Here is a 17,068-nt window from a genome sequence, read left to right as displayed (position 1 = left end):
CACAAGAAATATATACTTATTTAAAGAAAAAACTCAAAATTATTAATATTTAAAAAATTGAAAAACTTTAATAAATATATGAAAACATCACATGATAATTTTATAATATAACATATGTCACCACTTAATTTAAACAAAATGTAAGTGTTAACATTAATTAAAATAATGAATTAATAAAATTTCAAAATCCATAAACTTATTTGGAAGTAAACAAATTTCAAAATCCACATGAAACGTGTAACGCTAAGTATTGGTTAAAAGTAAGATTTTGACATTGTTATAAATTTAACACAATCATATATTTATATAAATATTTTTATATTTTATTTGTAGGGTAAATTACATGTTTAATGTCACAACTATCACTTTTGTTCCGTTTTAGTTATCCAACAATTTTTAAAAAATCATATATAACATTACATTTTGGTTTCATTTTGATCACCCGACATTAAAAAGTAATTGCTGACATAACATTTTTTATTTTTTTCAATAATGATGTGATATTATCTTATGGTGACACATTAACGTTAGTTTTTTAATGATAGATAACCAAAATAAACAAAAACTAAAGTTAGGTATGATTTTTAAAAAAGAAATAATTAAATGAACAAAACAAAATAAAAATGAAAGTTTAAATACTAAATGTGTAGTTTACCCTTATTTATATCATATAATTGTGTGTGGAGTGACACCAAAAAGTCCAAAAGGACCCATGTGGTAGGGTTTAGGGGAGTACTATGGATAAAGGCAGGTGGCGAAATTTAAATGGACATTAATTGAATTTAACCAACTCTTATTGTCATGAAAGGTCTACCTCATTGATTTCTCCCCCTTTGATACTTATATATCATTTTCTACTACATGAATTTAAACATTTTAAAAAAATAATAATTCAACCATCGATAAATCAATGGTAAACTATATAAATGGTCTTTTGACTATAACACACTACTTTATTGAATCTCCTGAATTATAATTATTAAGAGTTACAAAATGATCCAATTATATGATGTTATTTTGTTGAGTTTTCAACATTTGAAAGTTACAAAACGATAACTTGACTATTCATATGTTCTAAACTCGTTCTTTTTCGTTATAAGATTGATGACCGTTTGAGCTGGACGTTAACATGTTGACTGAGATATGATAAAATCATATTTTAGTGATGTTTATTGACATAGTTGTTGCTTTCAAGCACTGACTCGATGATATAATGTAAACGGAGAGTCAATCCACAAAATACAACTCAAACGATTATGTGATTAGACTTTATCGTATTACAATCAACATATTAACGTCTAGCTCAAACGATCATCATTTTTTTAACAGAAAATGACGAGTTTGGAACATATAAATAGTTAGGTAACCATTTTATAACTTTTAATAGTTAGGGAACTCAAAAAAGCATCATCATATAGTTAGAGGATCATTTTATAATTTTTAATAGTTGGATGACTCAACAAAGTAGCGTCTTATAATTAGGGGACCATCTAATGAAATTATCGCAACTTGGTGTTCATAGTATCTCAAAATATTTTTCTTACTCATAAATTAAAATTTTAAATATTTTATATAATATCTATATGTTATTTAAAATTTTCTTACTCATAAATTAAATAGTATCCAACGTTTAAACATGTTTGATCTTACATTTTATTATGTATTGTACCAACAACAATGTCAATTAAATTAAATTAAATTAAATTAACTCATAAATATTACGTAAATATCATCTTTTGATATTTAAAGTTACTAATATAACAATTTAATTTTCAAAAATAAAAATCAAATGATAATTAAACATGTAAATCATATATTGATCTAACAATATATTCAAATAAGTGATACATATAAATGAAACGAAATTGAATAACAAATTTGAGTATATAAATGTAAATTATATATTCATTATAGGTTAATGCGATAAATAAATATTTAAAATTTTATTTAGTAAAAATCTGAAAAAAATATTATGATTTTCATATTTATTATAAAGTCATTATTTTTTTTTAAAATATATATAAAATAAAATATATCATATCATCACTTATATATTCAAATATTTCCACTTAAAAAAATGAACACTATCCTCTTCTTTAGATTGGAAATATTTTATAACTTGTTTAGTGAAAATTTGAGAAAAATTTAATGATCAAGCCTTCAAGAAGATGTACAAAAATTTAATACTATAATTGAAATAAAAAATAAAAAGTTAATGATTAATAGTAGAATTTACCTTATTAGATAAAAATACACAAAAATTCGATGACGTAATGGTGTAATTTACGTATAAAGCAAAAGTGCACAAGTTACGCGTAATTCAGCGTGTCCGACAGAACTCAACGGTTGACCAAACCTGCTAGCAAGGAAAGCCAAGCCTCCCTTTTCTTTCCTTTTGTCGAAAACAGTCATCGCCTACCCATCTTGTTAAAGCCAGAAACTTTGATTTCATTTCATTATTTTTCTCTACCCTTCAAAAATCATACCTTTATGATCACAAGGCTAAACTGGGGTTCTTTTTCATCACACGCGTTGGAATATTCTTGGTCCCATCTTGTTCATTATTGGCTTTTATTCTTCATAACTGTGAAAAACAATTACCTTTTTCATTTCTTTATTTACTTTTGAATCTGGGTCTTTTTTTGTTTTTCATTCCAAGTAAATCAACTGAATTCTGATCCAGTTTCTTCATCTGGGTTTTCAATCTTGGTTAATTTTGACAGTTTCAGATATGGGTTGTTGCCTGACAAAAAACAAAGATCCAATGCCCCAACACAATGCTCATAGATCATTAGAAACAACAGCAGCAGCAGCTGTTCATCAACAGAGACACCAGGAACCTATTAGGCCAGCACCGGTTCAACCGCAAGTCTACCACATCCCGCAAAAGCCAGGGACTCAAACATCATGGAAGCCGCCTGCTCCGGCACCAAGCCCCAAGCCTGCCCCGGGAGTCGACACGATTCTAGGCAAACCGTATGAAGACATAAGGATGCACTACACGATTGGTAAAGAACTGGGGAAAGGTCAGTTTGGTGTAACTTATCTTTGTACCGAGATTTCAACTGGGAAACAATATGCTTGCAAGACTATATCCAAGAGGAAATTAGTGACAAAAACGATAAGGAAGACATGAAAAGGGAGATACAGATTATGCAGCATTTGAGTGGACAGCCGAATATTGTGGAGTTCAAAGGTGCTTATGAGGATAAGCTATCTGTTCACCTTGTGATGGAATTGTGTGCTGGTGGTGAGTTGTTTGATAGAATTATTGCTAAGGGACACTATAGTGAAAGGGAAGCGGCTTCTATATGTAGGGCAATTGTTAATGTTGTCCATGCTTGTCATTTTATGGGTGTGATGCATAGGGATCTTAAGCCTGAGAACTTCTTGTTGTCTAGCAAGGCCGAGAATGCTCTTTTGAAGGCCACCGATTTCGGGTTGTCGGTGTTCATTGAAGAGGGTAAATTCTTGTCAATATTTTTTATAGCTTGTGGAACTTTATTCTGGCATAACTACTGTTTCTTTTTCTAGCAATTCTCCATAGTCAGAGCTGACCAGACAACATATTTGATCATGTTAGAATGATAGTGTCATATTTGATATCGTCTTGGTGTTTTGTGTTTTGCTTAGTTTGGTGCCCTTAAACATACTAGTAATTGCTCTACCTTTTTAGGCTAACGGTCCATAAACACGTTTCATGTGAAAAATATATAAGATTCTTAAGTTTTTCCCTTGACCCCTAAATAGTATATGACTATTGAAAGAAGAATGAGTCAATTAAGCTAATAAACTCAATTAAAAAATGTTATTGCTAAGATGTCACTTGCTGCTAATTAAGGTGGCAGGTGAGGTTCCCCATTTTGTTTTAACCATCTCTGTTTTAATTAATTGTCTTCATGTTTATTCGCTAATTATTTTAGTTATATATATATATGACATTTCGACTAAGCATTTTGAAACTCCAACCTCTGCTCCTTGGAGCTTCATTTGTTACTACATAAAAACCGCAAATGGACATTAACTGAAACCGTGCTTCCTGCATTTTCGCCGTGGTTTCCTCTTATGTTTATGCTGTGATCTTCATACCATTGAATAAGTTTCCTTTAAATGAAAGTGGATTTTGACCTTTGCACAGCATTTATCTTATATCTAATTTATACCCTCATTCGCAATAACATGTATTATGCTTGGCAGTAATAGGTTTTGAAAGTGAATTCTCTAATGCAATGAGAGAAAAAAAGTAAACACAACGAATTTCAGGTGCGTTCATGTGGTAATATTAACGTTATCTTACTTTTGTTGTTCTTGATGCCTTTGGCAGGAAAGGTTTATCGGGATATAGTTGGGAGTGCTTACTATGTTGCTCCTGAAGTATTAAAGCGTAGATATGGAAAGGAGATAGATATTTGGAGTGCAGGAGTTATATTGTATATCTTACTCAGTGGTGTTCCTCCATTCTGGGCAGGTAAAATAAAGGTTACTCGCAGAAAATAATATCATTAGTTTCCGAAAGCTAATCTGTCATTTTATAAACTGCCTTAAAAACTTCTAGTTGGAGTATAAGTACATAATTTTGATGATTTTTTTTCCCTTTTAGAAACGGAGAAGGGAATATTTGATGCTATTTTGGAAGGAGAAATTGACTTCGTAAGTCAACCATGGCCATCTATTTCGGACAGTGCCAAGGACCTAGTCCGCAGAATGTTAACACAGGACCCAAAAAAGCGGATTACATCTACTCAAGTACTAGGTATTTCACAAGTTTTTTTTAGTTAATCTTTGTTGTAACGATGCAAAATTATGCTCTATATATGAACCCCAACTTATAATTTAGCATAGTTCATGTCCAAGGTTGAGCCAGAGATTGAAATTTTGTGGTTTATGTAGAGCATCCGTGGATAAGAGAAGGTGGAAATGCATCGGACAAGCCACTAGACAGTGCGGTTCTTTCTAGAATGAAGCAATTCAGAAGAATGAACAAACTAAAGCAACTTGCCTTAAAGGTAAGTTTATATTTATTTATACAGTATTGTTCTTTGGTAGTAAGAGAGAGGTTGGCATGCGATTTGTTAGTTGAGATATGCATGGTTTTCATATACAAGAGCAAGTTAGCAAGTCAATATTGGAATCTCGAGTTATTCCATTGAAAATGTGCAATTTGACTTTAACATCTGAGTTTAGTTGCCATCTGATGATAAGCCTGCTGGTTTATAGGTCATTGCCGAAAACCTCTCCACAGAAGAAATCCAAGGTCTGAAGCAAATGTTTGCAAGCATTGACACCGACAACAGTGGCACAATCACCTATGATGAACTCAAGACTGGATTGGCTCGGCTTGGATCAAAGCTCACGGAGGCTGAAGTTCAGCAACTGATGGAAGCGGTAAGATACCATTTAAGCTATGACACTCATGTTCTAGCATAAGAATGGGTAATGGAATGTTAAATATTGTTTAAGTTCTCATATCGGAGCAACATAATACTTAACCTTGGTTGTGTTGCAGGCTGATGTGGATGGAAATGGTTCTATAGACTACATCGAATTCATCACTGCTACGATGCACAGACATAGGCTCGAAAGAGATGAACATTTGTATAAAGCTTTTCAACATTTTGACAAGGACAACAGCGGGTGAGATATCTGTACTTAATATAAACTGCCTTGTACTTTCTTTCTTTTTATGGACTTAGAAAATTTTGTGCATTCCCGTGTTAGAGACACATACTGATATCCAATACTCAGATCCGTGTCCTAGTAGTAAGCATAGGATTCAGTTGCTCTGAATTTTTCATATCGGGGCACGCTACATCGACGACACATGAGATATGGTAGAAATCGATAACTAGTTTGAAACGATTTGTAGGTACATCACAAGAGATGAACTAGAAGCTGCCATGAAAGAATATGGAATGGGTGACGATGACACAATCAAGGAAATCATATCTGAAGTTGACACCGATAATGTAAGTTCCATTTCTACCTTTCTAAGCTCATTTTGTTATGCATCACGGTACATTAGTTCTCACTAGCCCCTTTACAGGACGGTAAAATCAACTACGACGAGTTCCGCGACATGATGAGAAGTGGAACTCAACATGGGCAACCCTTTTAGATCTACCGGAATCGCAACAAAACAGCAACGATTTGGTTTAAGAGATACCTTTGGATGTTTCCATCACATAAAATTGTTTGGTTTCGGCTATTTTCTTCTTCTCGAGTGTAATATATTGCATATAGATGTTCGTTTACATTTTTCGACGAATCTTGTGCTCGATCTATAGATAGATTTGACAACTGATATTGTTCTAAGCTAGATGTTTGCTGATGTTATTTTTCTCGTTTCAATTCATAATGAAATAATTATTCTTCCAATATGGTTGTCAATTCCTCGTCGATATCAATCGGGAGTAATGCTGCAAAGATGAGCCAGGAATTTAAGCTTTCATGGCGGCGGTAGTCGTCTGTGTTTGCGAGCAATGAATCTGTATAATATTTTATAATTTCATATACGAATGTCAATCATGGAAGATATAATGATAAGACTAAACAAATATATAAAGTTAATTGTATCACATACCTATGACATTTATTTTAAATTAGTTTCTAATTTTTTTAAACATTTTAATTTCATCCTTCAACTATGACTCTCATTCTAGATTGATCTTTAAACTTTTAAATACTTTATTTTCATCATCAAACTATCAGTATATGGCTATCACATCCCCTATTAATAAAATCATTATAAACGCTAATGTGTTTTATATGATAATGTGATATGATGTACACGATAATTAATGTTGGGGACATGGTATAAAATTAATTATTGTTTATGAAATAATTTAATTTTTGAAACGTAGTGTGATGAATTGAGATAGTTTAGGGAATTAGAGAAGAAGAAAACGTAGAGAAAATAGTAGAATAGAGATACAGAAATAGGATTTCATTCAAAATATGCTTGATTGTTCTTTACACAATACTCTGTTTTATTTGTTTACAAGGTACCAACAAATCTAACTAAATGCCAGTTGTAGATTCTTGAATAACCGTCTTGTTATTTCTTCAGATATTGGGCCACCAATTGGGTTGACTGCTCGCTAGTGGACTAATCTCTCCTGATGGATAATTTGATCCTCGTGCTCCTCACGTGGTCATTAATCAGGTAACTCATCCCCAATTCACTTTCAATTCCTAACCTTTGATTTCCATTTCTCCCAATTTCCTTTTCGTCTCCTTCGCTTCTTCTCTCTTCTCTCCTGATCGTGACAATACCCGCCGCTGGAGACGATCCTTGTCCCCAAGGATCAAAGCCTGGAAACTGGCCTCGAAGGACAGTATAATCTTCCCAAGTATCGTGTGTCTCGTCCAGGTTTGTCAATCGCACCAACAACTGAGTGACATGTCTGTTTTGGCGATTAATGATTCGTCTTCCCAAAACTTTGTATGGTTCTGTTCGAAACTGATCATCTATATCCATGACAGGAGGATCCGTAGAGGGAACGACAGAGTCTCCAACATGTTTCTTTAAAAGGCTTAAATGAAAGACAGGATGCAACCTCGATGTCTCAGGTAAGCTCAAACGATAAGCAACTTCCCCGATTCTCTCTGTGATTTTGTATGGCCTATAGTATTTTGCTGCTAATTTTAAATTCTTCCGTATGGCTAGTGTCGTCTGACAATAAGGTTGCAGCTTCATGTAAACAGAATCCCCAACTTCAAAAACTCAACCTGAGTCTCTCCAAAGAAACATTTGGACATCTTGGCAAATAACTGGTTAGTTTGCAATATCTCCAAAACCAGTTCCAAATGAGTAATATGATCTTTTATAGATATGTTGTAGACTAGGATATCATAAAAAACACCAAGACAAATTATCTAAGAAATGAATTAAACAAGTCATTCATTAGAGCTTGAAATGTAGCAGGGGCATTAGTAAGCTCAAAAGGCATTACCTTGAATTCATAATGACCCTGATGAGTTCTGAATGTTGTCTTGTAAATATCCTCAGCCTTAATTCTGATTTGCCAATAACCAGACCTGAGATCAATTTTTGAAAAGTAAACTGCTCCATGTAATTCATCTAAGAGATCCTCCACCATAGGAATAGGGAACTTGTCCTTCACAATCATACTATTTAACTTTCTGTAATCAACACAGAATCTCCAAGTCCCATCATTCTTCTTTATAAGAAGTCAAGAAGAAGCAAAATGACTTTTGCTAGGTTGAATAATAGAAGAGGAAAGCATGGTAGCTATTTGTTTTTCCACTTCTTCTTTCTGATTATGTGAAAATCTGTAAGGTCTTAAATTTATAGGAGCAGACTCAGGCTTTAGAGGAATTGCATGATCATGACTCCTTATAGGTGGTAGACCTGTAGGTTCAGCAAAAACAGACTGAAATTTGTCTAATAGAGGCTGTAAAGCTACAGAAACAGTCTTAGGATCTTCAGACATAAAGAACAATACCACATGGCCCAAAATAGCAGAATCAGAGGATGTCATTTTTAACAAGGTAGCCCCTGAAATTTGTTGCAAACAACTTGAGGGCTGTTGACCATGTATAATAATGTTTTCATCTTGGTGGACAAAACTGAGAGTTAATTTGTTGAAGTCCATCAAAATTGGACCGAATAACTTCATCCAATCCACCCCCAACACCATATCACTGCCACCCAATTTTAGGAGTCTAAAGTCATGAACAAAAGAATGTCCTTGCATATGTCATTCAACCTTATTACACCTTGCTGAACTAAAAAGTTGATGTCCATTAGCCACTTAATAGCCAAAGGATAAGGTGTATTCACTAAAATACCAGCATCAGCCCACTGAGGTGTTAGGAAACTGTGGGTACTACAACTGTCAATCAAATATTCAATGGTCTCCCTGGATAGTACCCTGAATCCTTAATGTATTATGACCAATACACCCAGTGATAGCATTCATTGATATTTCTAGGCTCTCATTCTCCTGTAGATTCTGCTGTTCCAAATCAGTAGATATAATTTCTGAAGGTATAATAGTGTCATCCTCAATCATCATATTCAACTGTTTAACCTTACACTGATGGCCTGGAACAAACTTTTCACCACATTTAAAGCATAAATTATTCTGTCTTCTGTAGTCTATCAGGTTCTGTTTTTTTGGATTATTGGTTGCATTCTTCTGTGATAATGGCAGCTGGTTAGGCTTAGAACTAGGTAGAGGGTTAGAATAAACTAGATTTTTAACAAAAGGTCTCAATCGTTTGCTCTCAAATTCAACAAATAGCTCATATAATTTGGCTTGCCTGCTTGCCTCATATAATGTTTTAGGGTCTAGAGCTTTGACTCTATGTTTAGTGTCATCCCTCAATCCACTAATGAACAAAGAGACAAAAAATTCCTCACCTAAAGTAGGATTCTGTAAAAGCATGTGAGGTTGTAGTTCTTTAAATCTGTTTAGATACTCCTCTACAGACCCTTTCTGGACTAGTTTTGTAAACTCCTCCACTATATCAACAAAGGCTTTATCACATAACCTATTACATAAATCTGCCTCAAACTCATGCTATGTCACATGATGTTTTTGCATAATATAACCATCAAACCAAATCTATGCTTTACCAGTTAAATACATTGTAGCTACTTCCACTCTTTGCTCATCAGCAATGCTACATAATGAAAAATATTTTAGACATTTATGTAGCCAACCTCTTGGATTACTTCCCTCAAAAAAAGGTAGCTCAATTTTTGGTCTATGTATCATAATCCCTGACATACTAGAACCCCCTGTACCTCTTTTATCCACTTCTAAAGTCATTAACTGATTTCTAGCAGCACTGTTCTCCCCTATTTGGTTATCATTTTTGAAGTTAGATAGATGAACAGGCAAATCATTTGGTTTAGACTTAAGAATACCAGGTTCATCCGGTTTATAAGTAAATCGAGTCTTATCATTAATTACTGTCACCTTAACAGGTTGTTTGTTACTCATATCAGATGAATCAGGGGTCTGTACCTGATCCTCAGCAGATTGGTTTTGGTCCTCCTTCCTACCAGTCAGAATCTTCAAGATTTCCTCAACATATCCGTGATTCGTAGCTATCCTAGATTCCAATGCAGAAATCCTGTTGTCTTGAGTCTCCCACTTTTTAGGAGGATTAAACTCATCATTTCCTTGTTTCACCAATGTTGTCAATTCTTCCATCTGTTTCTGTAACCCAGCTAAGTCTTCTGCCATGTTCTGATTTTTCTTGGGCATGCCACCAACTTGCCAGAAATCGAGGCTCTCGATACCAATTTGTGATGAATTGAGATAGTTTAGGGAATTAGAGAAGAAGAAAACGTAGAGAAAATAGTAGAATAGAGATACATAAATAGGATTTCATTCAAAATATGCTTGATTGTTCTTTACACAGTACTCCGTTTTATTTGTTTACAAGGTACCAACAAATCTAACTAAATGCCAGCTGTAGATTCTTGAATAACCGTCTTGTTATTTATTCAGATATTGGGCCACTAACTGGGCTGACTACTTGCTCGTGGACTCATCTCTCCTGATGGATAATTCGCTCCTCGTACTCCTCACGTGGTCATTAATCAGGTAACTCATCCCCAATTCACTATCAATCTCTAACCCTTGATTTCCATTTCTCCCAATTTCCTCTTTGTCTCCTTCACTTCTTCTCTCTTCTCTCCCGATCGTGACACGTAAAAAGAATTATAAACAAATTGAGAGAACAAAAATAAAAATCAAAGAACCTTTTATCTGTGGACATGATTAGCAAATATTGATAGTTAGAGAATGGAATTGAAATGTTCAAAAGTTTAGGGACTAATTTAAAATGAAAGTCAAAGTTTGAGAGTGAAATTAAAATGTTTAAAATTAAATGATTCATTTAAAATGAAAGTCTTAATTTAAGGGTGTATGATATAAATAACTTATATATGGATGGATGGATGGAATCTGGCCATGAAAGTCTGTTTTGTTTTTCTGATCTTTAATTTCCTCCGTCAAAGTGTGTATGAAGTAGCCACAGAGAAGGAAATACATTTGTAAAGACCAAAATAACGTCTTTTTCACTAGCTCTTTGTTTTTTTTACTGCCTTTTAGCTTCCCGTTTTAACCTATTTCACTCCCTTTGCCAAACCAAACCCTGCCATCTCTCAAGCTCTTTGTTTCCATTTTTCTATAGGTAAGCTTCTTTACCTATTTCTGCTAAATTTATGGAATTTGGGGAAATTCTGGTTGTTGTTTTTTTGAGGATTTTTTATCTTCTGGATTTTTTTTGAGGATTTTTTATCTTCTGGTTGTTTAAGTGAAGTACATGATGCTCTTTTTTTTTTTTTTAGAAATCTGGCAATGGAAGATAGGTATAGTTATTCCAAGAAAAGCAGTGGTGCACCATGGAGATCCTTGAGAGATGGGGATTTTCAGGAAGAAGATGTAGGGGAAGCTCTCAGGGAAAGTAAAGATTCAACTTCCAACATTGCTGTTACAAGACATCTCCCAAGTGCTGCAAGAATGATCGCAAGATCTTTGTCTGCAATCAGCCATGTCGGCAGCTGTTGTTCTACTTCCACTACTCATGATGATGTTAAGCAGTAATCGGCCCCTGTAAACATCCCTGATTGGTCAAAGGTCTCTACAAAGATGAGGAATGGTTCATGGCATGATGATGATGATGAAGAATATAAGACCAAGCTCCCACCACATGAAATTATTGCAAGGAGGCTTGCAAGGAGCCAGATTCCATCCTTCTCAGTGTTGGAAGGTGTTGGTAGAAAACTCAAAGGGAGGGATTTGAGGAAAATGAGAAATGCTGTCTTAACAAAAACAGGTTTCCTTGAATAATGTCCATCCATGTGTTTCCATAGTTGCATTCGCCGGAACAACCGCCTTCTCAATCAGTTCAAAACAGTGTCGTAATGTGTGTAATATCAGACAAAGCTAGGACATGGCTTTGCGAAGTACCAACAATTGGGACCATTAGAGCAATTCATGATGTTCCTTTGTCATTTCTAGGCTTTCCCTGTAAGAAAAACAAAACACTGCAACTCCATTCAATGAATTAAGGTTTCGTTTCTTCCGCTTTCTGTCATTTTCATTCCAAACTTCTAAAACTACACCATCAATGAACTCGACAGGTATATTGTCAAAGCATGAATCTGATATTGATTGTATATTCAAATTTATGTCAACCGTGATATTTGAGATTAAAATCGTCTTCATATACCAATCCATTTTTGTTTAAACGTAGATATGTCATAGTTGTGATTGAAGTTGAACGAAAGGTTTGAAAGCACGTTTTTTTAAAGTCTAAACCTAGTGCAAAAGATGCCATCAAGTAATTTAAACCTTTAAAGAAATGAACCACAATTAGACGATGCTTACATATTATCACTAGGAGAAATTATCGTATAACTCTTTTTATTACATTTTTATAATCATTAATCCACTAATAAATAATAATTAACTTCCAAATAGTCATCCACTTCCAATGGTTACATGAAAAAGATGAAGATTCACTTGTGAAAAAAACTGACATGGAGAAAGAAAAATAAAATAGGAAATTTTTATTAGTTAGGATTATAAATAACGTGACGAGGGTTATATAATAAAATTTAATTAAATAAACCTTCTATCATATGTGACATTGTTTTAGACCAAAATAATATCATATTTTGATTTATTTTTCTTCAATTTGGATCGATTAAAAATTTGAACAATTACTAATGGCTTCATTGGAGTAAATTAAAAATTATTTTTTTTTTAATTTTTTAAATATATATTTTATTTTTTATTTAAATTATTTAGATAGATCAAAAATATATAATTTTTATACAATATAAAAAATAATAAATTCATATAAATATAAAATAAATATTGATTAATTAAAAGATCCAAATAAATATTTGAAGAAATATGTATAAAAAATTATATATATTATGAGAAAATATAAAAATAAAATGTTATCAATACATTATTACATCGTTCCTTTTGATCATCATTTTTCTCATTTAATAACTATGATTGTGTTTGTATTCAAACAACAAACCCTATAATTGAGATTTATCTCATTATTACAATAATTAATTTCACCGTCTTTATTTTAATCTCAGAGAAATTAACTTTCACCATCATCCAAACGGATACTTATTTAACTACAATAAGATATAAATTTACGTAAATTGATAAATGGAGTTTTTTGTTGTTGTTGTTGTTCTTCTTTTATTGGATTATGTAGGCCTACAAAAAACTACCAACAAGCAAAACCCAAGAATATTGCGTCCAACATGATGAGTTTCTAACAAATTCCAGGAAAGTTATGATCCAAAGAATGGGAGCTGGAAGATTGGCCGAGGCCGGCCGGTGCAGTGTTGATGTGCAACAGCGGAGCTATCTGGTCGTGCAGTTCGAATTCAAACCCTAGAGTCTCATCTGTTACAGCCGATGATTGCCCGTTGGAGCCTTCGCCGTTGTCGATGTACCATTCGGGGGCTGTCATCGCCACGGACGATTGGTTTACGTTCGAGTTATCCTCATGTTTTGTTGTGTTCATAATCTGTTGTTTTGTTTCTTCTTTTGCATTCAGATCTAAAAATTTCGTTTCAAAGAAGAACAAGAGGAATAGTAAGCAAGAAATAAAGGAAGTGGGTATTTGTTATTTGCATTCAAATATTAATCATATAAAGATATCGAATTATATATATATATATATATATATATATATATATATATATATATATATATATATATATATATATATATATTTCCAAAGAAGAATACTTGATAATTAAGTCAAAACCCTAAAAATGGAGTAATGGACCCAAATTTTCATAGTTTCGTGCAAGTTTCAGTGATCTAAAATGTGATGCATTTGCATAGAGTATGCCTTGAATTAAAGGCTAAACTAATGATGATGATGATTATCATCACCATCGGCAGTAATTAACTAAATGCTTCAGGAAAATGCTCCTAGTACTCGATTCGTTTCCATTTCTAGATATGTTTTTGACTTGTGGTAATTGACATCTCATTTTTTCTTACAGAAAAATTCAGGAATATTGTCATTACCTTCGGTTTTGATAATTGTGCAAACTACACTTTAGTACCCCAACTATCATTTTTGTTCTATTTTGGTCACTCAACTATTTTTTGTTTTAAAATCATACCTAATATTATATTTTGACACCTCATAATGTTTCGGAAAACGATACTTTTGGTCACCCAACTATTTTTTGTTTTAAAATCATTTAAAATTAGTATTTAGGTAACAAAATATTGATAGAAACGGAAAACGATACTTTTGGACGTAAGCATACGTATGGCTGACCACCAAAATTGGATACATGCAAAGAGTTTAAGCATTGAGAAAGAAAAGACTGACCTGAGGCTAAACAGTCGGAGCTGGAACTTGATCCAACTAAACAACTCTGACTCCCCATAATTTCATGGTTGTCCGTCAACGCCTGAGCCTCCTTCAACATGTCCTCCAACAACACATTTCCGTTGATATTCAAGCTCGAGCTTTGGTGATCGCTGTTGTGATCATTGCTGCCATAGTTGTTATCCCCCTTAGGATCAAGTGTAACGTCCGAGTTATTACCATCTTGGGCGAAAAATTGGCTTGAAGAGAGCTCGTTTTTGAACGGATAACCGAAATCCGGAGTCGACATAAACTGTGTCGAACCAAGACGGGGTTGAAGAATCCTCGACGATGAAGCAAGATCAAGTACTGTTTGATCTAGAGAAAAAGAATTCAAGTAATATTGTTGGGGGTTCAATGAATTGTGATTGAAGGGGTCAGTTTTCATCAAAGATGAAAAGGGTAACATGAAGTTTGACCCGCCATTGTTGTTGGTGGTGGTAGCGGTGGTGTTGTTTTCATGGCCTCCGTCGTGTTTAAATCGCTTGTAACGTAGGGGTTGTTGCAGGGAAGGCGAACTTCTTTGGAAGTAAAAATCGAGAGACGATGGAGTAGTATTGGAAGTGTTGGATGTGAAAGAAGTTGAAAATGAAGGGGCATGGAGAGATTGACGTGGAGAGTTTAGAAGCAGAGGCGGTGGCGTGGAAGGGCTCGGAAGAGGCGGCGGTGTGGAGGCTGGACTCGGACTATGGACAGGCGGAGGCGTTGTCGATGAATGATCGTATATGAGAAATTGCGGTTGCGATGAAGCGGTGCTGAAGAGATTAGGAAGAGAGGCCGATGACGGTAACATCGAGCCTTGAAGAGGCTTCGTCATCGGATTTTGGAACGAGAAAGAGGAGGTTGTCGACGTGGTTGAAGATGTTACCACCGGCTGCGAACGCTGTTGAGAAGAATATAACGCTTGGATTTCAGGCGGGTAAAGAGGAAGACCTTGGCGTTGCCTTCTTTTCACTCTCGTGTTCCAAAAGTTCTTGATTTCATTGTCTGTTCTACCTGGAAGCTACATGATCATCAATGGCAGAAAAAAAAACAATAATCAAATTCCAAGAAAATCAAAATCAAACGTAAAGAAGAATCATAAAAGAAGAAAAATTACCCGAGTAGCCATACGAGCCCATTTTTCCCCATCATAGCATGCAATTCAACGATAATCCTTTCTTCTTCAGGCGAAAGCTCCTTTCTTCAAGTTCGGCCTCAAATGGTTAGCCCATCGCAGCCTACAACTCTTCCCACATCGAGCCAACCACGTATTCTTGCACCGCATTCCAATTCCCTTCTCCATGAGTCCTCACGTACTCCGCCAAAATTGCATCCTCCGCCGCCGTCCACGGTCCCTTTTTCAACGTCACGCCACCATTGTTCGGCCCACCGCAACTGTCGTTTTGTGCACCGACAGGATGGTCATTGTTGTAACCGTTGGTTCCTCCTATCATCATCTTCTTCTCTTGGGGTCTCTTCTTACTCTTTCAATCCTTATTATGCAATATTCTAAATTATCCTACACGTAAAAATACTGTTTTGCTTGATGATGTTGTAATTTTATGCCTTTGATTTTATATATAAAAGATAAAATGGGTTTAATTTTTTAAAAAAAAAACCCTTTTTACTGGGTTTGATAAAGGGTTTATTTTTTCCCTTTCTTTCCCCTTCCCTTTTCTTCACAAGGAGGAAGAGGAAAAGGGAAAATAAGGAGAAAAAAATACTTCAAACCACGGTAACTTTATGAAGGTAAATTTTTTGGTTAAGAAATGGTAAGAAGGAAAGGTGGAAAAAAATGAAATCGAATTTAATTTAATCTATTGGTGTAACTATCTTTTCGTAAATCTAAAATTTAAACCTCAAAATATCTTTATTATATAAATAAATTATATAAAAAATTGATCTTAAAAAAACAACAAAAGAATTTAATGGGATTTTGTATTTTTTTCCCAATAAATTAATGTTGACAGGAAGAAGAAGGGGAAGGCCTAAGCTCAATAGTCAATATGCCCTTAAAGTTGATTAGACCCACAATAGGGAAAGATTTGGGGTAAAATGAATTCAATGGTAAACCCTAATTGGCGATTTTCATTTTATTTTAGTTTCCATTATATATATATATATATTTTGCCTAAAATTTGTTTTCTATATTTGATTGATCTGTTTACAGCTTTATTTTGTTATTAGTATACTTTTTGGACTTTGTTTGATAATTATAAAGAAGATAGTTTGTCTATTTATTGGGTTGGGTTGTACATGAAAGAAATAGAAAAAAAGAAAAGAAAAACTTGCAAGCAATAACCCTCTATGGAATTTTCATTAAACAACTATATATAGCTAGCAGACGTACATGTACTTACATATAATCCTCCCTTATCTTTAATTAATAAGGAGATAAAAAGATTATTTGAGATTTAATTTAAAATTTGATGTTAATTAAAATTAAAACGGTATTTATTATTTCTTTAATTTAATATTCGGTATTTATTTATTTATTGAGCGGTTATTTCAAATTGGATTTTACAAAGATCTATTACGAGATCAATCATCTTAACTCAGTTAATTTGTTCCATAATTTTTATTAGTATGTTGCAAAGATTTTACTTAAAACTGTATATTTAAATATCTTTAAGTACCTAAATAAAAATATATAAAATTTAAGTTAGATTTTTCACCAACA

General features: G+C 33.8%; 2 protein-coding genes and 1 pseudogene across 2 annotated transcripts; 2 read left to right on the top strand and 1 right to left on the bottom strand.

Annotated features, from left to right (window-relative positions):
* Positions 1-2,515: 2,515 nt before the first annotated feature.
* On the top strand, positions 2,516-6,303 carry LOC120122129 (calcium-dependent protein kinase 2-like). Its single transcript, XM_039141361.1, is given in 9 exon segments — positions 2,516-3,107; positions 3,110-3,463; positions 4,325-4,468; positions 4,601-4,753; positions 4,891-5,006; positions 5,218-5,385; positions 5,507-5,634; positions 5,867-5,966; positions 6,044-6,303. Coding segments are annotated over 9 exon segments (1,611 nt in total). The 5' UTR covers positions 2,516-2,731; the 3' UTR covers positions 6,116-6,303.
* A 5,036-nt stretch (positions 6,304-11,339) lies between these two features.
* On the top strand, positions 11,340-11,831 carry LOC120120366. The gene is made up of 2 exons (XM_039140031.1): positions 11,340-11,534; positions 11,619-11,831. The coding sequence occupies exons 1-2, from the start codon at positions 11,340-11,342 to the stop codon at positions 11,829-11,831; spliced, it is 408 nt and encodes a 135-aa protein (XP_038995962.1).
* A 1,290-nt stretch (positions 11,832-13,121) lies between these two features.
* LOC120120358 lies at positions 13,122-15,845 on the bottom strand (annotated as a pseudogene).
* Between the last annotated feature and the right edge of the window lie 1,223 nt (positions 15,846-17,068).

The sequence above is a fragment of the Hibiscus syriacus genome, unplaced genomic scaffold, assembly GCF_006381635.1.
Source record: "Hibiscus syriacus cultivar Baekdansim isolate YM2019G1 unplaced genomic scaffold, ASM638163v2 tig00001120_pilon, whole genome shotgun sequence".
NCBI lineage: Eukaryota > Viridiplantae > Streptophyta > Magnoliopsida > Malvales > Malvaceae > Hibiscus > Hibiscus syriacus.
This window is presented reverse-complemented; position numbering and strand designations above follow the sequence as displayed.